The sequence below is a fragment of the Cajanus cajan genome, chromosome 10, assembly GCF_000230855.2.
Source record: "Cajanus cajan strain Asha chromosome 10, NIPB_CcT2T_4, whole genome shotgun sequence".
Classification (NCBI taxonomy): domain Eukaryota; kingdom Viridiplantae; phylum Streptophyta; class Magnoliopsida; order Fabales; family Fabaceae; genus Cajanus; species Cajanus cajan.
Genome location: NC_138526.1, coordinates 33740427 through 33766387, shown reverse-complemented (window position 1 = coordinate 33766387; position 25961 = coordinate 33740427). Strand labels below are relative to the sequence as shown.

The following is a 25961-nucleotide window of genomic DNA, read 5'->3' as shown; positions in this document are numbered from 1 at the left end:
AGGCAATGTCACAAAAATTAAATCAAGCCAACAATTTTGAATTGCTGGAACAGGAACTTTTAATTTTGACTATTCAAAATTAACTGCACCGTCTCAAATTGGAATTTGGAATTCCATAATTGCTGCACCGTTCAATTAGAGCCACAAGTTGAAATGCTATTTTCTACAATTCTGCTGTTTGTGAGTTGTCAATTAATATTATAATGTTTTATAAAGCCTATAAAAGGCTAATCGTGTACTGAGTATGTTGGATCAAAAATTTCAGATTGAAAATATATTGAAAGAAACTCTCTCTTCCTCTCTTGTTTTTCCACTGTGCGTATGTGAGTGAATTTGATGAAATTATGTTCTATTGATATCAGACTCTTACAAATACTTGTAGATGAGGTTAGATTTTTGTGTAAGTTAGTCAAAGTGTCCTTAAAAAAGTCTATGACAGGTAATTACGTTACACTCAAAGTTTAACTTAGTCTGATCTAGTTTTACCCTATTAGCTTTACAAAAATGTAGTTAGCTAGGAAGAGAAATTAAAGTTGATAAATTACTCAAAATTAAGAATATACAATGAGTGAATGCAGCAGCAGCAGCAGTAGCCACACAAGTATGATGATGATATAATGCTTACAAAGATCGAAAGCATAGAGAGTTTTCCAAATACAACCTTAAACGAGTTCTCCAAAAAGGGAAACTAAGAAACGAAGGATCAATGAGAACATGTTGAAGAGACATATATAGAAGTGTCTCCCCTTTGTTCTGCACCACGTTGGTTGAAATGAGGAGCAAGTTTTTCATAGTATCGAGCGAAGCTGGGGGCGAGGGTTGGGGCGAGGGTGGTCCCAGTCAGTGACAATGTGGTCACGAGTGATTTCCTTGAGCGTGCGGCAACCACTCAAGGCCATGGTTAACTCAAACTCCTCACGTAGCATCTGCAACACTTTTCTTACACCAGCTTCGCCTTCAGCAGCCAAGGAGAACACCACAGGGCGTCCAATCTGCAAAACACCAAAGTTTGTTGATCATAGTTTGCATGATATTGATATGGTTAAGATGTAACAACTTCCAACGTACGTAAGACCTTTGCATGTTATCCTAACCTTTACTACTACTAGACTATTTGGTAAAATGAAAATGAAACATAATGAAAAAGCCAAGAGGTTTTGGAAGAAGTCAAGAAATACTCACAAATATGCCAGAGGCACCTAGTGCCAATGCCTTGAAGACATCAGTTCCACGACGAACACCACCATCCAAAAATACAGGAACACGACCTTCAGCAGCTTTGACAACCTAAGTTTCAATAACAAAATTAAGCATGCATTACAACCTTAATTTAAATTAGTGTCTAAAAGTTTTAAGGTAACTAAGATGTAACTTGAAGTTAATTATGTACCTCTTCTAAGGCTGATATGGTGGCTGGAACATAATCAAGTTGTCTAGCTCCATGATTGGACACTATTATTCCAGCTGCACCAACTTGTACAGCAATCCTTGCTGCCATGTTCAAAGGAGGGCATTAACAAAATATTCAAAAAGGGAGAACAAATGAACACAACTTTGGGAAGATTTTGCTAACCATCCTCAGCAGTCAACACACCCTTCACCAAAATTGGAAGTTTGGTGATTGTTTGAAGCCACTTCACATCCTACAAAATTGACAAGGATTATTTATATGGTGGACTCATTTCAATGAGCCTTTAAAGTTCCCAAGGTGTATATCAAAAATGAAAAACTACTAATGCAAAATACTGTTTTAGTTACGGGATTTTATGTTCTGTCATTAAAAAGTAAGGCGGTGGCAAATGGAAACTATGATCAAGTTGAACTTATTACTCTGCATGGATATTCTTTGTCTAGTGTCAGCTTGCAAGCAACTTAAGAGTCAAATAAATTTGTCATTTGTATTTCAATTGAGTTTAATTTCATTTAGTGTTGGTGTAAAATTTTCTAAACTATCGACCAATAGAAAATCACCATGGATATGACATTTAAAGTGATTATAACAACAGTCTACAATCTTCCATACATGACAATCTGTGATTAGATAATAGTGTAATTTTTCTTTTATATTTTCAGCTTATTTTACTTAAATTCATTTACTTTAATAACCACAAAGAGGAAAAATGTCTTATTTGACTATGTAACATACCTTCCAGCTTAGAGTGCGATCAATTTGACCAGCAACATATGAAGCAAGTCCAGAGTCATCAGCCTAACAAGATCAAGATAAAAAAAAAATCAATTAGTGATAAAGGAAAAAAAATTAACTTACAAAAATAATTCTGTGATAACTCATCTTACTTGGTCCATCTTTCCAAGGTCCAATCCTTCGAAGTTCTTCAATGTCAAGAATGGTGGCAGTGTGAATCTATAAGAGACATTTTATGGCCAATTTTAATTACAAGGATAAAGCTAGAACTCAAAGAAAAGCCAATCATATTCATTGAGAGAGTGATATAACAAGGTTGATGGTGGATCTCCAGAGATATAGCCAAATTATACTCTGATACCATAATTTGGTCTTATCTCTAATCGATGCAAAATGTCTAACTGTTGAAGTGGAAGAGTTGTACCTGTTCTTGATATCAGCTTCTCTGCGTCCTAGTCTTGGGGTATCAACAGTAAGGGCAATGGCTTTGAATCCAGCCCTTTCAGCTCTTCTCACAAGTTGAGCCACCACATGCCTGTCCTTGTACACCTAAAGAAAGGAGAACAATCATGCAAGTAAAATAAACTATTGTGCGAAAAGTTCAAATTAACAGAAAAATGAAAGTTAATGAAAGCTTTTCAAGCTTACATATAGCTGGAAAAAGCGAATGCCTGGTCCTGTGGAAGCCACCTCTTCAACACTTGAAGTAGCCCATGAGGATAAAGTCTGAAAGAACCAAAAATGTTACTCATAAAAAAGGAACATAAAGCTTATCATCTCATAGCTTAATGGATATACATTGAAAAACAACAAATAATTTTACAAGCATACAATCTTTTGAAGTTAATTGCAGTAATCATGATTGAAATATTCTGCATGAAGTAACAAAAGTATGATGTACAAGAGAAAAAAGAACATATCCTTAACAAATCCACCATTTGAAATTTACAAAATTAATTATATTGAAATGAATAGTTCATAAAAGAAAAAGGGATATTCCCTCGCTATTGATTGTAAATTGCTTTTTTACAAAAGCAATTTGCCTAGAATATATGGTGATGAATCAAGTGAAGCAAAACTAGTTCCTTAATTAAGAGGAATATAAACATAAAAGAAAAGTACCATGATTGTTCCAGCTGAAGATGCAGCTCTTGCTGTTGCATATTCTCCTGCGTACGAAAAAATATATACATCATCCAACATAAATCCATGCTCTTGGTAATTAGTTAAGCAGTGTTTACAAAGGAGATTTTAAATGTCTTGCTACTTCCCTATTGCAAATTTTTCCTATTAAAAAAAGCCACAGATTGTTATTATCCATTTATCAGGACTAGATAATAAAAATGATCTCAGTATTAGTAATGATTGATCACATTCGACTACTGTGTAATCTCTTGCGTGTAACAAACAGAGTCACATAACTGAACTATGAAACATGTTATGATTATCAAGGCATTAAGTCTGATGTGCGATTAAACTATATGCCTAATCTCTAACATTTGATTGACCAAAAAACTGAAGGCTCAAGTAAAAGCTGCAATATAGTTTCTTGGATAAACTGCTAAATTATATAAAAGATAAAAGTCTTTCAGTTGATTAGTTCCTCACTTTCTCTAGCATGTGTCATGTAGTGACTATGCATGAAATTCTAAGTAATTCAATTGCAAGGATTTTATCTTGTTGAAATTGATTAGAAATAGAACTGTGGTCACTCATTAAACCAAAGTGTGGCATTATCTTTTCTCAGTCTTTCCTTTGGCAAAATGCACACAATATTGGAAAAACACAGCTAGAATTTTACTGATCCAAAAGAATGCAAATGACAAACAATTATACCCTCAGGATGAGCCATTTTCTGCATGGCTGTTGGAGCAATCATGATTGGCATGGATATTTTGAAGCCCAGAACAGTAGTTGTCATGTCTATCTTGCTCACATCAATAAGAATACGTGGCCGAAACCTGCATATCATGCAATCATGTTTTCAGGATATCAACATTTGCTTGTATTCTTAGAAATATAAGTCCACAAAATATCAAAGGAACATAATTAATCATTATCTTTTTTTTTTATCAATGGGAATTGAACTTGCGCATACTACTAAACTAACCGAACTAGAACTAGACTCTTGATACATAATTAATCATTATAGTTTGGTAACCGACAACTGTAAGGCAATATAAAGGAAAAAATCTCACAAAATTCTGGAAAAGGCATTTCTGTTCTCCTGCAGAGTCCACTGGTCTTCTGCACCAGATGCGTAGTAGTCAAACACCATCTTTGGCAATTTCTGCTTTGCAATTGCCTCATACTCGGTCACATTGGTTATCTCCATTTTCAGAGTTGTTTGTTGATGCTACCCTTCAGGAATTCTGTATAAAAAAACATATATTTTCAGCTATCATATCTTTTATCACAATCTATAGCTACAAAGGTGTAAGATATTCCAAGAAACTATGGGCTGATATAGGAAGAAAACTACTATGCCAACCCCAAAACTTCGAAATAATCATAACAAATTTTGAGGCAGATTTCAGTTGTAAAAATTTTCAAATAAAAAAATAAAATGGAATTGGGAAAAAAAATCCTACGATTTCCTAGACTTTGGACATTAAAGAGAGAAAAAAAACACTTTGGTTTGGATATGATACACAGCCACAGTATTGAAATTAAAACATAAAAGCAAAAGTAGGAGCCGAAGAAAGAGAACAGTTACATAATGAAAAACTCTGCCAAGAAAACCGAGGCTACATGCTTCAGTTTTCCTTTAAGATTTCAACATATATAGTATTGCCCCCATCATTTTACGGCTGAGCCTTCTATAAAATCTTCAAAAACATGATATATAAAAGGGAAGAACAGCATGTGTATCTAGTAAAAACAGAAAACAGATGCAAAGAAGATTGATGCTATGAACTATGAGCTATCCAATCACAAAACTTGGTCCAGCAAACAACAGTGACCCTTAAACTCATGCACAAAGTCAGTTTGACAAACACAAATCAATGTATACATACAAACAAACACTACTATCAATCTGTTTAGATAGAAATTAGAAGTGTTTTCGAGAACTTTTCTACTGGAAGTGGAGAATATCTGAAAAACACTTTGTTACTTGTATCTAAATAAAACTATATCTAAGAAAGAAGCATGAATATAAAGGTCACATGAAGTGGTGACATGTTGAGCATGGAAACAAAGCACATAACTGATGGGAAACAAAAGCAGACCTTGGTTTCCAAAACTATGCAGCGGTGTGCATGCAGAGGAACCAGTGGAGAGAAGCTCCTAAGTGAGGAATAGAAACAGAACGAAGTGAAAAATGGGAAGGGTTGATAAATACGTGGTGGAATAGAGACAAAGTTGGATGGGCCTCAAACTTGTTATAACGTGTATAAGGGCATACGAAGGAGAATTAGAATTTTCAAGTGGATGAGCTTTTGGAGGCCAGCATTATTTTGAGCCAAATCTCATCAACAAAGTGAGGTGCTTCTCAGCCACAAAAGCCTTGTGTGTTTCACAGCACTCTTTTCTTTCTCCATTATCATTTCCATCTCTAAATATCAAAAACAAAAATAACCAAAAATAAGAGAAACTGTTTGTTCCTATATTTTTCATGTTAAATACTCGTAGATAGAGTTTTATTACCAATAACGATTTCAACTCGAATAAGATTATCTCTGGTGGATGATACTTGTGAATGAACTAAAAGAATATTTTTCATATATGTTTGGAGTCATGAAACCAGCAGAAGAGAGATATCCAATAACCATTGCCCTTGGATGAAGGAGTGACACAAGTGGGTTGAGCATAAGCTTATAGATAATGTAAAAAATTAATCCATTGTCATTTATCATCTTAAAAAAAGAAAATCTGTGTCATCACATCACTGCAACTATTTATTTTCAAAAAATTACATTACATGATTTACCACATAGGTTAGTCTGTTGTTATGGTTAGTGATTTAAAGAGGAAAGACGTGTATTAGTGCCACTGTTTTTTTGGTCTTTGTATATTAGTAATAGTACCACTCTTTTAAGATAATGTTTTTGGTGTATAAATATGTAATTGCCAAATTTTATTGACTGCAATTCAGCCACATATGTCAATTTTCTCATATCTCACGTCTCTCTCCATTTTCTGTTCAAATTGCCATCCCTTTCTTTTTCGGATTCGGTTTATCAGCAGTTCCAATTTGAACCCTGAGGTATGATCCAAGGGCTAAAATTTTATTCAACACATTTAACCTTAATATTTTAACATAACCAATCCTAAATAGATTGGAATATACTTAGATCAATAGAAAGTAATGAAATAAAATGACACCAACAACTTTTATTGTTTGAATCGATTAAAATAAGATGAAATATGACATAATTTCATTCAATTTTTTTAGCATGCAAGTATTTTTTCTTTATATTTTAATATGAGGGTATAAAATAATAATATAATTCCATTTATTACATTACAACGAAGTTAGATTTTGAAACATGAAAATTAATGGCAAGAGAACCTACCTTAAACCACAATAAATAATTGATAAAACTGTTTGCAGATAGATAAGTGTACTGTGTTTACGGGGCACAGATGTCAAGAAAAGTACAGGTTCATAGAATTAAGCTGAGCCCACTCCAAAATCCAAATGAATAATGAATGAGCTGACCCACCCACACCCTCTATAAGAACATTTAAAAAATATACAATTATTTTGTAGGTTATTTAACAGGAAAATAAAAATAAAAAGAACATTTATTAAGTTAATGAATAATATTTTATTCATAGTTTTATTACTTAAATCTTTAAAGTTGTAGGAGTATATATGATTTACTCAAATTTATGCTTTGAAATTTGTGTAACAATTTTAGTTTATTTCTTCTTTCTTCTTCCACCTAATTTGAGTGGATTGATATTTGGGTGAGACCCAGATTTTTCTTTTCGTCGCATATTTTTAGGTTTTCTAAAGGAGAGAAATTTTGTTTGTAAATCGTGTAATTCTGTCATTCTTTTTAATTTTCGTACTCTCGTTCTCTTATAGCAAACAAGTGTTAAACAAGATTTCTAGGAGGACTAATTTCGACAAAGTGGAAAGATATTCCTATTAACTATGGTAAAAATAAAAGTGTTAAATCAAGCCTTTTTTTTTTTTTTTCAGTTGTAGATTAATTTATTTAAAAAATTGATATCGGTCCTTTTTTTTTTTTTTAAATTTAAATCCTCTTATGATTTGCATGCTAAGTATTATTATTTTTTTCATATATTTTTAAGATATTAGATAGATTTATTTTTATGTAATATTTTACTTATAAATTACTAATATTAAAAAGATATTTTGTGTCTCTATATGTTTTATTTAAAAATTAAAAAATAATAAGTAAAAATAATTAAAATTGAATATGAGTAATATTCACATAAAAGTATATACAAATGTAGTTATAAAAAAATAGTTTCATTAATAGATTAGTAAAACATTGTAAATAGATTTAATGTTGTTTTCAAAATATTTCTTTTGCTTAAAAATAATATGAAGAGTGCTACGACACTTTCTCTAATATTACTTTAATAACAACCTTTGTTATTTGTAAATTTACTGAAAATTATAAATTTTGTATGTTTTATTTAATAACTTAAATATTTTTTTAGTCTATCAAATTTAAGGTAAATTTATTTTTAATTCTTCAATTTTAAAATTAATGTTTTTAATTTTTATATTTTTTAAAAATCTTGTTTTAGTTCTTATACTCAAAATTTATTAAAAAATATGTCAAATATGCATAAAATCTACCTAATGCATCTATCAGTAAAAGTATTATATGCATAAAATCTATCTAATGCATCTACCAGTAAAAATATTATATTAAATTTAGTTGATACTATATAACTCTCTTAATATGTCATTTTCATATATGTTATTGGTGGCCTAAATAATTAAAACAAATTTTTTTGAGATTACAAGGATTAAAAAGATCGATTTTAAATTTGGGAGACTAAAAATAAATTTATCTTAAATTTGAGTGATTAAAAACATACTTAAACATTGTTTTGTAAGTATTTAGTGGTAAGACTCACAAAAATAATGATAATGAACCTAGAGAGTATTAAAAAGAAGGGGAAAAATAACTTAAGTTCCTCAATTAGATTTAAGAATATAAATATTGTTCATACCGTAAGTCTGTTGTAATCGCATACGAGGTATTGTCCGCTTTGGTACTCGTTGGGTTGTCATAGTTTTGTCCTTTAAAAGGTGTCTCGATGGGTTAAGGAGAGATGTTGTTTATAAACTACCCTTATCTTTAACTCCTAAGCGATATGAGACTTTTAGGCAACCGGAACAAGCCCCCCAGTCGATGCTAAGAGGCAAGAGTGGCCTAGGCCCTCCTTCTAGTGCCAAATGTTCCTACCGTAAGTCCTAGGCCACTCTTATCCCTTAGCATCGACTGAGGGGCTTGTTTCGCTATGCTTAAAAGTCCCACATCGCTTAAGAGTTGATGCTAAAGGTAGTTTATAAACACTCTCTTCCTTAATCCTAAAGATAACAACGAAATTACGGTAGGAACAAATATATTTTATCAAAGTAAAACTTTAATTATAATTGTAAAGATAGAAATGATACAGTAAGTTTTATCCTAAAAGGAAATAATTTTAATGAGTATGACGTGCATTTCTCAACTAATATTGATAAATGCTATTTTTACACCTCTTTTAATATCAATATTTGGGAGGGAAGGTTTTATAATGGTGGGCGAGGGTTCTCTTTATTATATCAATGATATGGTGACCATTTTTTTTATTTTAAATTTTGCTGACACCCTTTGTACTTTTGAATGGTAATACTGGGATATATCGTGTTTTTCTTGAAGATAGATTGCGTCTTACTAAGAGTCATTTTAGTCGTAATTAGATACGTGGGAATCATCTGTTGGTCTAAGTCCAATGTCAACCATCTGTTTGTAAAATTGTCTCTGAGGAAAAAAAGGCAAAAGGGTACTTGAAAGTCAGGGATAGGAAGATACGTTGGTGTGGTACAAGGTTGTATGGTTATGGCATATAGGAGCATCAACTTGGTGATTCATCAGGGGTCAATGTCGCCCCATGAATTCCCTGTAGCTTCTCAACTGAGACCTGCAAGCTTTCATCCGTTTTCTTCAACTTGGGTTATTACCAATGGAGCCCTTAATGTGTCACCACTAAGGTGGAGCTACAATGCTTCTTCTTGTTATTGCTTCCGTTTGAGGGAGTGCAGATGCAAGTGGAAACGGCTTGTCAGAAGCTGTTCCACCAGTGAGTTTGTTGTTGCCAGTGATGAAAATTATGGCAACAAGCAGGTTGTTAGCCTCACTCCCCGCCTCTACGAATATGTCCTCAAAAATGTTCGAGAGCCAGAGGTGAGGACTCAGGAACATACCCGTTTGCTCCATTCATTGTTTAATAAGAAAAATATCATTTGTTTAAATTCTGATATCAACTGTGCTAAACTGTGTTTGTTAAGTTGCCCTTTGTGCTTATTGTAAAGTAGTTGCATTGCAGATTCTAAGGCAATTGCGAGGGGAGACGGCCTCTATGCGTGGAAGTCAGATGCAGGTGCCTACAATCATTTCATTCTTATGCAAATTGACTTGCACAGTTTACTAATGGATTTGTCAACATTGAGTTTAAGCTTTTATGTGATGTCTTCACTATGCTAGCAGGGGTTTATTCTTCACATTTGGTTTTATGAAAGTAGGGTACCATAATTGTAACTTTTATTCATTGTTTGTTCCTATTGATTCTATACATAATTAATCATGTTTGCTGACTGCTTGACCTTGAAAACTGCTCTAACCAGGGAATTAGTTATTTGAATATTTGATCCAGAATTGGTCTGCTTGTAATTATGAATATGCAAATAATGTTAAAGCTTTGCAATCTCATAAAGAAAGGGTTTAGTTAGTAACATGCATACTGCTTGAGTTAATTCATATATACTATTATTGATGAAATGAAAATATGTTGTCTTTAACAATTTTGGTTAAAGAACTAGAGTCTAGAGGCTTCGTGTGTAAAGTAACTAGTGCGAGTAAGTTAATTTGATTGTTAATTAACTTATCCTGTCTGGCATAAAGTTTGAATTTGTGAAATTTGATGGACAGCAGTCTCACTTGCCTTTTATCTTGTCTGTCATGTTTCACATTGTAATCCCACTTGATTAGCAAGAGGTAAAATGTTGACTATACACTGTCTTCTTAATAGGTGTCCCCTGATCAGGCACAGCTGCTAGCAATGCTTGTGCAGATTCTTGGAGCAGAACGGTGTATTGAAGTTGGTGTTTATACTGTATGTACTTCATTTTTATACACTTTACTCTAGTTTTCTTCATGTTACACAGTAGATGGTACCACTTCTCTTCCATTAAGTAATGAGGTATGATATTATTGTTGATTTGAACCAGGGATACTCATCTCTAGCCATAGCATTAGTTCTGCCGGAATCAGGTCGTTTAGTTGCCTGTGAAAGAGATGCCAAATCTCTTGATGTTGCCAAGAAGTATTATCAGCTAGCTGGTGTTTCACATAAGGTATATGCTACTCATATGCTTTTGATTTGAAAAGGGTTCAAAATTTCTGTTTCTCTCATTGGAACATATGGACTCTTTTTTATATTATTTTAAAGTAAACATTCAAATTGGTCTCTAGATTTAGAAGACGTCATATTAGTCCTTGAAGCTAAGAAATTGTTAAATACATCCTTGGTAGTATAATTAAAAAAAAATGTGACTAAAATTATATATATATATATATATATATATATATATATATATATATATATATATTCAGAAAGCAAATTGACAACAAATAACTAAATTTAGGGATTTATTTGACATTTTATGGACTTATTTGATAATTTCTTAGTTTCAGTGATCAATATGACAGTGTTTTTCAAATTCAGGAACTAAATGAGTGTTTACTTGTTATTTTATGTACCGTCTATATTTTCTGACGTTTTAACATAACTGACTCTAGGTGGATGCAAAACTTGGACTTGCAATGGATTGCCTAGAATCTTTAATTCTGAATGGTGAAGCAGGAAGGTATGTGGATTTTCAACATCACAATGGTATGATTTGATATTTCTCCCTCTTCTATTGTGGTTAGGAACTCTTCCACTTCCACATTTGCCATGTTCTCTTTCAACAAGTATTGTTATCAAGGATCCCATCTTTATGATATGAATATTGTCAAAGAAAAACAAGTAAAAAAGAATTTAAGAAATATTTCATTTTCAATCATGCAGTTATGATTTTGCGTTTATTGATGCTGAGAAAAAAATGAACGAGAAATATTTTGAACTGCTGCTACAGCTGGTAAGAACATAATAAAAAGGTCAAAGGCATAAGAGCCTCTTATGCTTCTTAATCACAATAATTTTTTTATCATCTTTCTTATTGAGTTGCTAATTGCTATGAACTTTTATACTGATGCACTGGATAAATTATTGTTGCAGGTGAGGGTTGGAGGTCTTATTGTAATTGATAATGTCCTTTGGCATGGAAAAGTTGCTGACCCATTGGTGAATAAATTCTTCTGTGTTTTCCTTTATTTCCAGTTAAATGAACTTGACTTAATGTACTATCCGCAGGTATATGACCCTAAAACTATCAGCATTAGAAATTTTAATCAAAAGTTAATGGAAGACAAGCGTGTAAGCATCAGTATGGTATGTTGAAACCAATTTTTTTTAATTATTAATACACTTTCAGAGAAATTCTGTCAAGTTGATTTATAATCTCTTAACTCTTTTGGAGAGACTCAGGTACCTATTGGAGATGGGATGACAATCTGCCGAAAAAGATGACCCATTTTTTAATAATTTGTTGGTAAGTCCTTTGCAATTGAACTTACACCCTTTAGAGGTAATGCTTCTGTGAGATACGAGGAAAGCAAAGTTGTATAATTAGCATAAAAATCATAAAGGCACGTATGAGTAAATTTCATTAGAAACAGCTCTAGGAGTGAAAAATAAGAAAGAAAAATATAATAAGTTTTTCTATAATCTAAAATAAGGTAATTTGTAGAAGTTCTATGTTATTAGTTTTTCCAAAATTTTATTTTTAACTCATACATAAGTTAGTTTTAGTTTATAAAAAAAATTATTTCAATTTTTCTTTCTATTTTTATTTCTTAAAAATACTTTTGGAGAAACTTATCCACCTAAGTCCTAAATGTTCTTAGAACTTTGGAGTTGCAGGGTCCATTCTCTAAGGCTCCTTTTGGTAAGGATCTGAGAACTGCATACTAATGAATGTCATTTTGGCTCCACAGGGAGGTCTTCTCTGCCACAAATTTTGTACAGAATAAAGGTTGTGACACCCTCTACCTCAACATTAATACACAATAAGTATAAACAATAATTTTTTTTTCCTTTTTGAGTAAATAAAATCTTTCATAATTGATAACCTCTTTCATGGATGAAATATTTGTCTCAAATATTATAAGGTAGAAAATTCACATTCGTAACTCATAAATTATAGAAAGTCATCATGTAAGTATAAAAATTCAAGAAATCATACAAAGAAAAATATAGATTAATTCCAGCAAAGGTGGCAGTGTCTCCTAGTTAGGAATTAATTTATAACTTTCAAATTATGTAATAAAAATAATATGACAAAGATGTATATTTTGGTCTTTTCTCAAGAACGTTCAAAATTACAAAAGAAAGATTATAACTTTATTTACGTTATTTCTTCGCTAGAAATTACAAAAGAAAACAAACTAAAGTTATTAAAACAATAACATATTAGACTAAGCTAGCTAAGCCCCGATGTCACATCCTATCAGAGCATGCCCAACTGAAACCTTAAGTTTCATCACCAACATCCTCATGATGATGATCACCTACAACATAATTTAAACATATACAAGAACAACAAGGGAGTGAGAAACATCTCACTCAGTTTCAGGTGCAGAAATAAAGGCTAGATAGCACACACACAACATATATAAGTCACATATAAACAATACACATAAATAATCGATATCACATATATACTCATTTATCATGCTTATGATGTCATGGACTCGACTCATAAATGCATGCATGTGGCGCCATACAGAAGATTCACAATTCATCATTGGTGACCCCAAGGTACACCTTGTTAGCATGTTACGTCGTGGGTGACCATAAGGTACACCTAGCATGTTACGTCGTGGGTGACCCAAAGGTACACCTAGCATGTTACGTCGTGGGTGACCCGAAGGTACACCTGGTTAGCATCGTTGGTATGCGGCCTCAGCGGCACACCTGGAGTAATATATGCATATGATGCATGTCATACATTCATTATTTCATGGACTCAACATTTAACTTATTACAGAATTTCATCAAGTATATCATGTCATTATTTTTCATATTCTTATAATCATAGCTTGTCTCAATAGTCCATTCTTAGGTCTCATGTCATTTGTCCATATTTCATAAGGTCATGTCATAAATACTCCCCATAAGGTCCGCATAGGAATTCCTAGAGAACATTCTTTTTCATATTAAAACTTATTTAGTTTTAGCATTAATTTCATATTCATTTATTACTTTCAAGGAACAAAGTAACAAGGAATAAAGTAACAAAGAACAAAGTAGAGCAAACAGAAAAATAGAACAACATGCAAGGGATTGGGGCCAATCCGACAAACAAACTACCCAACAATTATCCCCACACCCCCGAGCGAGGTTTCTCACTCCCCCCTTACCTGGATAAGCGGAGTTGAAACTTGAGCAGACCCTCCTCCTCTGGATTCCCTATTTCTTTCCCTCTCTTTCTTTCTTTCTTTCTTTCTTTCTTTCTCTCTCTCTCCTCTTTCTCTCTCTAAGATTTCACCTTCTCCCTCAGTATAAAATTTTCACACCCCTTGCCCCTATTTATAGGCATCCTGACGCACCCGAAACGACCCGTACTGATTTCGGAACGGTCCGTTCCGGATCCTTCGAATATATGCAAATTTTTCAACTGGAACGGCCCATTCCAAAATCGGAACGACCCGTTTTCAAAAAGCAGAACGGCCCGTTCTGAAATCAGAACGGCCCGTTCTAGAGTTCATTTTTACACATATTGACCATAATGAGAACGGCCCGTTTCCAACTTAAATTTTTAGACATTTTTATTACTCTGGAACGACCCGTTTCACTTTGGGAACGGTCCGTTCCGGAAAAACCCAAATAGGCCATTTTGCACATTTGGAACGGCCCGTTCCACATTTGGAACAGCCCGTTCCGGCGTAAAAAAAAGAATTTTGTAAAACTTTCACAAATAATTTTAAATTATTAAAAACCTTTACAAATATTTTATAAAACCCCTTTTAATTAACCAAAATAACTTATAAAAATAATCTTCATAAATATATAAAAATAGACAATAATTGATATTGCGATAGTAGAAATTCCGGGGTGTTACAATTCTCCCCTCCTTTTTGAAATTTCGTCTCCGAAATTTACCTGAAAATAGAAATAGATAAGTTTCTCGCATCTTACTTTCTAATTCCCATGTAGCACTCACTACCGTATTGATGTACAACTCTATCAATCTCTCCAAGAAATGTTTAATGTTAATAAGTACAAGGTGACCAAACTTGGTAAGCCTATCCATTAACCAAATAAGATCAAATTTCTTAAGAATATCATACATAACTACAACTAAGTCCATAAATACAGAATCTTATTTCCAAATTAGGACGTCTAAAGGTTACATAAATCTGAGAGTTTTTGGTGTTCTACCTTAGCTTTCTGACATATTAAGCAAGCATATACAAATTCCTCCACTTCCCTCTTCATCTTAGGCCACCAAAACATCTTTTTAAGATCTTGGTACATCTTAGTGGCTCCTGGATGGATACTAAGGATACTCTTATGACCTTTCTAGAATTACTCTCTTAAGCTTTGGCACACTAGGAATGCACAACCTATCCTTAAATCTCAACACTCCATCCACTCCAGCTTTAAACTCACTCTTCACACCTTGATTCAACTTCTCTACTTGACTCAATAAGAAATGATTTATCTTCTGACCTTCTCTAATCTCATCTATCAAACTATTAGTCACTCTCAAAGCTCCCAACTTAATACTCTTAGAGGTCAACTTACACCCTAAGTTCATATCCCTAAACTCCTCAATCATATGCAATTCCCTAATCATCAAAGAAGACATTCTCAAAGATTTTCTACTTAAAGGGTTAGCTATAACATTAGCCTTACCGAGGTGATAATTCAATTGGAAGTCATAATCTTTAAGAAATTCTAACCATCTCCTCTACTTCTTTTTTCACCTTAGACCATCACGTTCTCGCTGCGCCACTCTGATACATTTTAGTAACTCCTAAATGAATGCAAAAAGTACTCTTATGTATTTTTTCTAAGATCATCTTCCTTAATTTGGGTTTACTAAGCACATAGATTCTATCCTTGAACCCCAAAACACTATCAACTTCTACTCGTAAAAGGGTCACTTATATCCCTACCAATCTTTTTCACTTGGGTTACTAAGAAAGGATCTAACTCCTGGATCTTCTAATCTCATCCATTAATCTATTAGTCCTTTAAACATATTCAATTCAATGTTCTTAAGGGTGAGCTCACACATCACGCTTAAGTTTCTAACATCCTCAATCGAATCCAACCTTTATATCATCAAAATGATAGATGAATGCTCATCCTACTCAGGGCATTTGTCACTATATTAATTTTACTTTTATAACCCTCTCCAAGGATTATACGCCTAAGTGTAAGTTCACTATGTACTCATACTCAGTCTTCAAGTCTTCATTTATATCCCAGACAAACTCTTATTCACTAGCTTGTCCTATAGCCTCATACCTTGCTACAAAATGAATCAACTAATTATGTTTATCCAATATTCTTCAACAATCTACTCGTTACTCGAGTCATACCTAGTTTCCCACTACTAGGAGTAATTTCACAAGTCAAACTTAAATTTCTAATTTGAGCCAAAAGATACATCTCTTTAACCATAAAGAAAGATAAATATAGATGTTTCCTACTCAAAGCATCGACCACTACTTTAGATTTACCCAGATAACAACTAAGATTAAAATCCTAATCCTTACAATTTCCAACTATCTCTTCTATCTCATATTCAACTCCTTCGGATCAAACAGAAATTTAAGATCCTTATGATCACTAAATATCTCAAGCTTAAAATTATACCAGTAATGTCTCCAAAATCTCAAGCGTAACTATTACAACCTCTACTTCAAGGTCATGGGTAAGGTAATTTTTCTCATGAATTTTCCATTACCTAGATACTTAAAAACACAAGTTACTACCTTTGCATCAATAATCCACTCAAACCTGTCTTCAAAGCCATTACTACATACCACATAAGACTTACTAGAGTCCGGTAATGTTAACACTAGTCAATTTTTCTAAGAGTTTAGAAAATACTTTCACACTTACTATTCCGTAAAGACAACTATCTTTTCCTGATCAATCTAGTCAAAGGTAAGGTTATCTAGGAAATTTTCCTCAATAAATCTCCTATAATAATAAGTTAATTCAAGAAAACTCATATTCACACTAACTGACTTTGGTATCTCCCACTTAAGGATAACTTCTACCACAAATAAATCTACATTATATCTCCACTAAAAATTACGACCTAAAAAGTTCACCTCATGCAATAGAAATTCATACTTAGGTAACTTGGCGTAACGCTGTCTTGAATATATCCTCACCCTTAACTCTAATATGATGATATCACATCCTAAGGTCAATCTCATTAAACACACAACCTTCATTAATTGATCCCTAAAGTCATCTATCCACATATCAACATACATGCATATCAAGTCATATTAGAATGTCTACTTTAAACCTTCATTTATATACCATCCATAAGCATGTACATGAACAACCTTTACCACATAGCATCATACAACCTCTCAATCCACATGAAAACACCCCCAAAACATCTTAACAAAGTCAATTCTTATCCTTGCATTGCCTACTAACCCAAAAACATTATTATACAGCCTAACTTCTCCTTTCAACAACTATCAAAGAAAACAACACATAGAGAGTTCTACTCATCCACGTGATCTCAACCTATCACCAAAGAAAGCTAAGTGAATAAGCTACAACTCTTAGGGAGACATGAGATTTCAAAAGGATCATCTTCTTAGCTAAAAATTTAAAAATCACCACAGATACATTCAATGCTTACAACTAGACCTTTGATCACCAAAGTAGTTATAATGGGAGTGCAAACATCCCCTACACACTAACGCATCAACATCTAGGCCACAAAATATCTTAATCCTTACAAACTTACTCCTTTCCACCTCAAATTCATATCAAAGCTTTTTACTACAATCCTAAATCAAAACAACTCACATCTTTAATACAAAAGACTTAGAAAATAAAATTCACATGCAACCATCAAACTCTAGAAATCATCAACACTTCAATCTCTCCTTAAGAATACCAAAACTCCAATTCTCAGCATACATCATCATTGGATTCAATCGCTACAACTATAGCTTTCAAAAATTTCACCAATCGTAAACTCTTAATACACTAGAAAAAAAATCAATGTCTTACCCAAATCTAAGGCCTCAATAGCCCCTACAATATTGGCACAATATCTCGTCTACTACTCGCACATATGCTTGCAACACAAGCGATACCACTCAGCCACCACTTCTTACATAAGCAAGAAGTATCAAACAAATAAGCAATCATAAGAATGAAGAAGAGCGGTCATAATGGTATTAGCTAACACTATCATGATTATTATTCCTTTAATTACAAAATAACTTAACAATATCAAACTCTACAATATCAGCACAACGAGAACATCATCATCATCATTATCAAAGCAAAGCATCATCAAAGTATACAACAAACAAAACACTGTCAGAGTACACAACAGAATCAAGATAAGTACATAACTCACGGTCGATTAGTGTAACAGCCCATTTTTCGTGGGCCAAAGGCCCAATTCGTGGCCCAGAACGGGCCGTTTCAATTTTGAAACGGGCCGTTATGGAATAGTGAGTATGTCCAAAATTGTAGAAGCAGAACGGGCCGTTCTGATGGGAGAACGGGCCGTTCTGGTTTGGAGAACGGGCCGTTCTGAAAGCAGAACGGGCCGTTCTGCTGGGTTTGAGAACGGGTCGTTCTGGTTTGGAGAACGGGCCGTTCTGCTGGGTTTGAGAACGGACCGTTCTGGTTTGGGAACGGGCCGTTCCAGATGAAAAATTTACGTAGGTTTGAAGGGCCCAGAACGGGCCGTTCCGATTTTGGAACGGGCCGTAGTGGTAGGTGGGCGAAAAATCCTATAAATAGGCCTCAAATCCTCTCATTTCTACACACCTCTCATTCTCACTCTCTCTTCTCTTCTGTTCTCTCTTTCGTTCCTCTTCTTCTCTCTGAAGACCAAGAGGAACTCAGAGGATGAGGTTCTGCTCCAGTTTTAGTTCCGATCCTTGTTTAAGGAAAAAGAGGAGGAGGTTCTGCCCGAGTTCCTATTTATCCAGGTACGGGGGAAAATGAGATTTTTTATATGTAGAGTTACATGAGGGAATTGGGTATAGAAAGAGCCCTTAGGGTTATGAATAATTTTATAATTATTTTTGTTTGGAGGATTAATTATCTTATGTGATTCTATATATATATTTAGGATTACGAATATATGTTTAACTTGTAAAAATGATGCTCTGGGAGAGAGAACGAAATTATAGAAAAGTTCCTGTAAGTTAGGTTTTGGAACAATTGGGGATTTTACTGTTTACGTTAAAATTATATTAAATTGATAATTCTGTTGTTTGTTATATTAGTTTATGAATTTTATTGTTATATTATTTGATGATCTAGATGATGAATTACTTGAGGGGTATGTGAATCACCATTTTGTGTGGATTGTGTATGTATTATGGAATTGAGATGTGGATGTGGATGTGGATGTGGATGTGAATGTGAATGTGGATGTGAATGAGACGTGATTGTGGTTCTTCCCACCTATGACCAGGGGTGAGCACGGCCCGAGATTGTTACATGAGTATCATGACCTTGGTTAACATGTCAGGGGTGAGCACGACCCTAGGTTAGGGGTAACGTGACCTTGGCACAGTGTTATATCAGGGGTGAGCACGGCTCTGGATTGTTACATGAGTATCGTGACCTTGGTTAACATGTCAGGGGTGAGCACGGCCCTAGGTTAGGGGTAACGTGACCTTGGCACAATGTTATATCAGGGGTGAGCACGGCTCTGGATTGTTACGTGGGTATCGTGACCTTGGTTAACATGTCAAGGGTGAGCACGGCCCTGAAATAGGGATAACATGACCTTGACACAGTGTTATATCAGGGGTGAGCACGGCCTGAGATTGTTAAATGGGTAGCGTGACCTTGGCATAGTGTGAAATGCAAGATTTGTGATGATTGGATTGATTGAGAATTATGATGTGATGACGATGCATGATTGATTGAAATACGATATGTTGAAATATTTATGAATATTAAGTTATAATGAGATAATATGTTGTGTTTTCTTATGTGCTATATATATAGATGTTTTCTTTTCTCACCGTGCAATTTGTGGATATTTTAGGTGAGAAAGATCCGGCTACGAGTGGCATCTAGAATGCTAACGGTTGAGTTGTGGGTATGCTCTGATATTGTGACATCGGGGTAGAGGATTTTCTTTAGGACATAGATTGTTATATGGAATTAGAATTGTAAATATTATTTTTGAAAATCATTTGTAAACTCTCACGTTTCATTTTTATTGTTGTGGTTATTGAAGAATAATTTTGAAGATTCTCATGTGAACCGTTTTACCGAAACTGAAAATTGTTTTTGTTAAGTTTTCATTATTACAATACATGTGTTGGGGTAGTAAGGGTGTCACATTTAGTGGTATCAGAGCAGGTCGATCTAATCGGCCGTGAGTTATGAGTTTACTATGCTTGTTTGGTAGATGAATGATGAAATGAATTGTGGAATTTATTGATGTGCTAATGATGAACGACTATGTTTGTTGTTTATTTAATTGTGTGTACTCTAATAATGTTTTGCTTTATGGTGAAGATAATGATAATGATGATGATGTTTCACTTGCGTTGTTAGTGTTGTGCTTGCACTTATATTGTTTTTTCATAGTTTGACTAAAAGACATGATATAGCTTAGTTGATGCTAGTCATGATTGCTTATTTATTTTGATACTTCTTGCTTACGTAAGAAGTAGTTGTTGAGTGGTATTGCTCGTGTTGCGAGCATATGTGCCAGTAGTAGTGGACGAAGCCTTGTGCTAGCCAACTAGAACTGTTAGAACCTTGGATGTGGGTAAGACATTCATTTGTCGAGTGTATTAAGAGTTTTCGATTGGTGGAGTTTCCAAAAGCCATAGTTGTAGTGATTGAATCCAAGAGGTTATGTGTTGAGCATTAGAGCTTTGGGCGTTCTTGATAAAAGGTCAAAGTTTTGGTGATTTCCTTAAGTTTTAGTGCTTGCATATTAACTTAGTTAGGGGTTAGGTTGTGTGAGGATTTTACTTCAGATATAAGTCTTTTGTGTGGAATATGTGAGTTGTTTTGGTTTAGGATTGTAGTAGAAAGCTTGAATATGAAGTTGAGGAGTGAGTTTGGAATGGTTGAGGTATTTTGTGGAATGTTAGTACACTATTGTTGTATGGTGTAAGGGATATTTTCGCTGCAGTTTCGTTGTGCCAATATGAGTATAGTATTGACAGAATTAGATTTTGTGGTCTTCATGAAAGTGGTGGCTTTGGATATTATATTTTCAAAGGAACTGGATTAAGATAAAATAGAGGTCTAGAACTTCAGTTATAACTGCTTTGATGATCAAAAGTCTAGTTGTAAGCGTTGAATATATTTGTTATAGTTTTTGAATTTTTAACTAAGAAGATGAATTTTTTTTAGAGTCTTATGACTTCATAAGAGTTATAACTTATTCCCTTATATTTCTTTTGATATAGGTTTGAGATCATTTTGATGAGTATAACTCTTTGTGTGTCAATTGCTTTGACATTGTTGAAGGGAGGTATATGTTGTCATGATGTTTTGAGTTATTAGGCATAGCAAGGATAGAAACTGATTTGGATATGATGTTCTCTAAGGTGTTGTCATTGAGAGGTTGTTTAAGGTGATATGATGCCATGTGGTAAGGTTGATTCATGCTTTATGGTGTAAACGATGATTGATTCGTATATGCTTAGGGATGGTATATATGAAGATTTTAAAGTAGGTATTCTAATATGATTTGATATGCATGTATGTTGATATGAGGATAGATGACTTTATGGATCAATTAGTGGATGTTTGTGTATTAATGAGATTGACCTTAGGATGTGATATCACCATATTAAGAGTTAAGTGTGAAGATATATCCAAGATAAATTTAGGATAGATTATCTAAGTATGATTTTTGACTGTATGAGATGAGTGTTCTAGGCCATGTAATTTTCTTGCGGAGGTATAACATAGATCTATCTAAGATAGAAGTTGTGCTTAAGTGAGAGATACATGAGTCTATTAGCGAGGTTATGAGTTTCTCGGATTAGCTCATTGTTGTTGGATATTTATTGAGTAACTTTCTAAGATAGCATTACCTTTGAACAGATTGAGTTAAGAAGAGTGTTATTTTTGTGTGAGATAGTAAGTGTGAGAGTAGTTTCCAAATTCTTAAGGAAAGATCGACTAGTGCGCTAGTGTGAGCATTGGCCGATCTTAATAAGCCTTTTGTGATATATAGTTATGCTTCTAAAGATATGTTTGGGAGGAGTATTGTGGCAAGAAGGAAAGGTAGTAGGTTATGATTTTAGGCAATTGAAAATTCATGAGAGGAATTTTCTTATCTATGACCTTGAGTTAGTAGCTTTAATATTTATACTAAGATTTGGAGACATTATGTATATGATTCTAAGCTTGAAGTATTTTTTGATCGTTAGAGCCTTAATTATCTGTTGACTGAAGTAGTTAATTATGTGACTAAAGAGATAGTTTAATTTCTAGAGGACTAATATTTCAAACTTAGTTGTTAATTGAGTAAAGCTATTGTGGTGACCGATATTTTGTGTAGGAAACCTTTATATTTATCTTCCTTTATGATTAGAGAGATGAATCCTTTTGGCTCAAATTAGAGATTTAAGTTTGGCTTATAAGGTTACTCTTAGTAGTGTGAGACTAAGTATGACTTGAGTAACGAATGAATTGTTGAAGGAAATTGGAGAAGCACAATTTTGGTGACAAGATATGAGGTTATAGGATAAGGTGATGGATAAGAGTTTGACTTGAGTGTAGATGGAGTGGTGAAATTAGAGATCTGATATGTATACCTAGTGAACTTACGCTTAGGTGCTTAATCTTTAGAGATGATCATAGAAGTAAAACCAATATTGTGGCAGATGCCTTGATTATGATGACCTCTAGTATATCATTTATGATGATTTAAGGGTTGGATTTGATTGAAGAATTTAGAGACTTATTCTTTGTGTGTGAGATTATCCTTAGGAGCATTGAATTGATTATGTTGAAAGTGACTAGTGAATTAATGGATGAGATTAGAGAAGCCTAGGAGTTAGAGCCTTTCTTAGAGAACCAAGTGGAAAAGATTGGTAGGAGTGTAGATAATTTTTTTGAGTAGAATCGATGTTGTTTTGAGGTGCAAGAACAAATTTGGGTGCTTAGTAACCTTCAATTAAGAAAGATGATTTTAGAGGAAGGACATTCATTTAGGAGCTACTGAGATGTATCGGGACCTTAGGAGGATGTATTAGAGTGGTGCAGCGGAAGCATGGTGGCCTAAGGTGAAGAGAGGAGTAGAGAAATTGTATGCTCGTGTTTAGTATGCAAGAAGTCTTTTGGAATTTTGTAGCACTTAGACGTCCCATTTTGGAGCTGTAATGGTGAGTGGATAGACCTTAATTGTAGGTTTGTCTAAGATACTTAAGAGATAGATTCTATTTGTGTTTTAGTGGATAGACTCGCCAAGTTTACTTGTTTTACCTTTAGATATCCTTTGGTGAAATTGATAGAGTTGTACATCAATAAGGTAGTGAGGTTGCATAAGGATTAGAAAGTAAGAAGAGAGAAGTCTACCATTACAAAAATTTCGGGGACGAAATTTCTTAAAGGAGGGGAGTATTGTAACAACCCATTTTTCGTGGGCCAAAGGCCCAATTTGTGGCCCAGAACGGGCCGTTTCAATTTTGAAACGGGCCGTTCTGGAATAGTGAGTATGTCCAAAATTGTAGAAGCAGAACGGGCCGTTCTGATGGGAGAACGGGTCGTTCTGGTTTGGAGAACGGGCCGTTCTGAAAGCAGAACGGGCCGTTCTGCTGGGTTTGAGAACGGGCCGTTCTGGTTTGGGAACGGGCCGTTCCAGTTGAAAAATTTACGTAGGTTTGAAAGGCCCAGAACGGGCCGTTCTGATTTTGGAACGGGCCGTAGTGGTAGGTGGGCGAAAAATCCTATAAATAGGCCTCAAATCCTCTCATTTCTACACACCTCTCATTCTCACTCTCTCTTCTCTTCTGTTCCCTCTTTCGTTCCTCTTCTTCTCTCTGAAGACCAAGAGGAACTCAGAGGATGAGGTTCTGCTCCAGTTTTAGTTCCGATCCTTGTTTAAGGAAAAAGAGGAGGAGGTTCTGCCCGAGTTCCTATTTATCCAGGTACGGGGAAAAGGAGATTATTTATATGTAGAGTTACATGAGGGAATTGGGTATAGAAAGAGTCCTTAGGGTTATGAATAATTTTATAATTATTTCTGTTTGGAGGATTAATTATCTTATGTGATTCTATATATATATTTAGGATTACGAATATATGTTTAACTTGTAAAAATGATGCTCTGGGAGAGAGAACGAAATTATAGAAAAGTTCCTGTAAGTTAGGTTTTGGAACAATTGGGGATTTTATTGTTTACGTTAAAATTATATTAAATTGATAATTCTGTTGTTTGTTATATTAGTTTATGAATTTTATTGTTATATTATTTGATGATCTAGATGATGAATTACTTGAGGGGTATGTGAATCACCATTTTGTGTGGATTGTGTATGTATTGTGGAATTGAGATGTGGATGTGGATGTGGATGTAGATGTGAATGTGAATGTGAATGTGGATGTGGATGTGAATGTGAATATGGATGTGAATGAGACGTGATTGTGGTTCTTCCCACCTATGACCAGGGGTGAGCACGGCCCGAGATTGTTACATGAGTATCATGACCTTGGTTAACATGTCAGGGGTGAGCACGACCCTAGGTTAGGGGTAACGTGACCTTGGCACAGTGTTATATCAGGGGTGAGCACGGCTCTGGATTGTTACATGAGTATCGTGACCTTGGTTAACATGTCAGGGGTGAGCACGGCCCTAGGTTAAGGGTAACGTGACCTTGGCACAGTGTTATATCAGGGGTGAGCACGGCTCTGGATTGTTACGTGGGTATCGTGACCTTGGTTAACATGTCAAGGGTGAGCATGGCCCTGGAATAGGGATAACGTGACCTTGGCACAGTGTTATATCAGGGGTGAGCACGACCTGAGATTGTTAAATGGGTAGCGTGACCTTGGCATAGTGTGAAGTGCAAGATTTGTGATGATTGGTGTGATTGAGAATTAAGATGTGATGACGATGCATGATTGATTGAAATACGATATGTTGAAATATTTATGACTATTGTTATAATGAGATAATATGTTGTGTTTTCTTATGTGCTATATATATAGATGCTTTCTTTTCTCACCGTGCGATTTGTGGATATTTTAGGTGAGGAAGATCCGGCTACGAGTGACATCTAGAATGCTAACGGTTGAGTTGTGGGTATGCTCTGATATTGTGACATCGGGGCAGAGGATTTTCTTTAGGACATAGATTGTTATATGGAATTAGAATTGTAAATATTATTTTTGAAAATCATTTGTAAACTCTCACGTTTCATTTTTATTGTTGTGGTTATTGAAGAATAATTTTGAAGATTCTCATGTGAACCCTTTTACCGAAACTAAAAATTGTTTTTGTTAAGTTTTCATTATTACAATACATGTGTTGGGGTAGTAAGGGTGTCACAATCGACCTGCTCTGATACCACTAAATGTGACACCCTCTACCCCAAAATTAATACACAATAAGTATAAACAATAATTTTTTTTCCTTTTTGAGTAAATAAAATCTTTCATAATTGACAACCTTTTTCATGGATGAAATATTTGTCTCAAATATTTTAAGGTAGAAGATTCACATTCGTAACTCATAAATCATAGAAAGTCATCATGTAAGTATAAAAATTCAAGAAATCATACAAAGAAAAATATAGATTAATTCCAGCAAAGGTGGCAGTGTTTCCTAGTTAGAAATTAATTTATAACTTTCAAATCATGTAATAAAAATAATATGACAAAGATGTATATTTTGGTCTTTTCTCAAGAACGTTCAAAATTACAAAAGAAAGATTATAACTTTATTTACGTTATTTCTTCGCTAGAAATTACAAAAGAAAACAAACTAAAGTTATTAAAACAATAACATATTAGACTAAGCTAGCTAAGCCCCGATGTCACATCCTATCAGAGCATGCCCAACTGAAACCTTAAGTCTCATCACCAACATCCTCATGATGATGATCACTTGCAACATAATTTAAACATATACAAGAACAACAAGGGAGTGAGAAACATCTCACTCAGTTTCAGGTGCAGAAATAAAGGCTAGATAACACACACACAACATATATAAGTCACATGTAAACAATACACATAAATAATCAATATCACATATATACTCATTTATCATGCTTATGATGTCATGGACTCG

The 25961-nt window shown here is 34.2% G+C and overlaps 2 protein-coding genes across 11 annotated transcripts; one reads left to right on the top strand and one right to left on the bottom strand.

The window, feature by feature from the left end:
- Window positions 1-510: 510 nt before the first annotated feature.
- On the bottom strand, window positions 511-5537 carry LOC109805567 (glycolate oxidase 1). Its single transcript, XM_020367699.3, has 12 exons — window positions 5377-5537; window positions 4345-4518; window positions 3983-4107; window positions 3269-3315; window positions 2795-2872; window positions 2571-2695; window positions 2299-2365; window positions 2147-2209; window positions 1574-1643; window positions 1391-1491; window positions 1183-1287; window positions 511-992 (listed from the first exon to the last, which is right to left on the bottom strand). Exons 2-12 carry the CDS (start codon window positions 4479-4481, stop codon window positions 789-791), a joined length of 1122 nt encoding a protein of 373 aa, XP_020223288.1. The 5' UTR covers window positions 4482-4518; window positions 5377-5537; the 3' UTR covers window positions 511-788.
- Window positions 5538-8565: 3028 nt separating this feature from the next.
- LOC109806594 (uncharacterized) lies at window positions 8566-25117 on the top strand. 10 transcript variants are annotated; one of them, XR_014430052.1, is made up of 12 exons: window positions 8566-9528; window positions 9671-9724; window positions 10373-10456; window positions 10572-10697; window positions 11143-11210; window positions 11414-11483; window positions 11624-11689; window positions 11759-11836; window positions 11933-11996; window positions 12442-12479; window positions 19737-23817; window positions 24918-25117. XR_014430052.1 is itself a non-coding variant. In XM_083065268.1 (10 exons), exons 1-9 carry the CDS (start codon window positions 9178-9180, stop codon window positions 11972-11974), a joined length of 939 nt encoding a protein of 312 aa, XP_082921394.1. In that variant the 5' UTR covers window positions 8566-9177; the 3' UTR covers window positions 11975-11996; window positions 24918-25117. The 10 variants fall into 10 exon arrangements, 4 of the variants coding, with proteins under 4 accessions (XP_082921394.1, XP_082921393.1, XP_020224637.1 ...); XR_014430049.1 differs by having other exon boundaries at window positions 8571-9528; window positions 12368-12479; XR_014430051.1 differs by lacking the exon at window positions 19737-23817 and having other exon boundaries at window positions 8567-9528.
- Window positions 25118-25961: the final 844 nt, after the last annotated feature.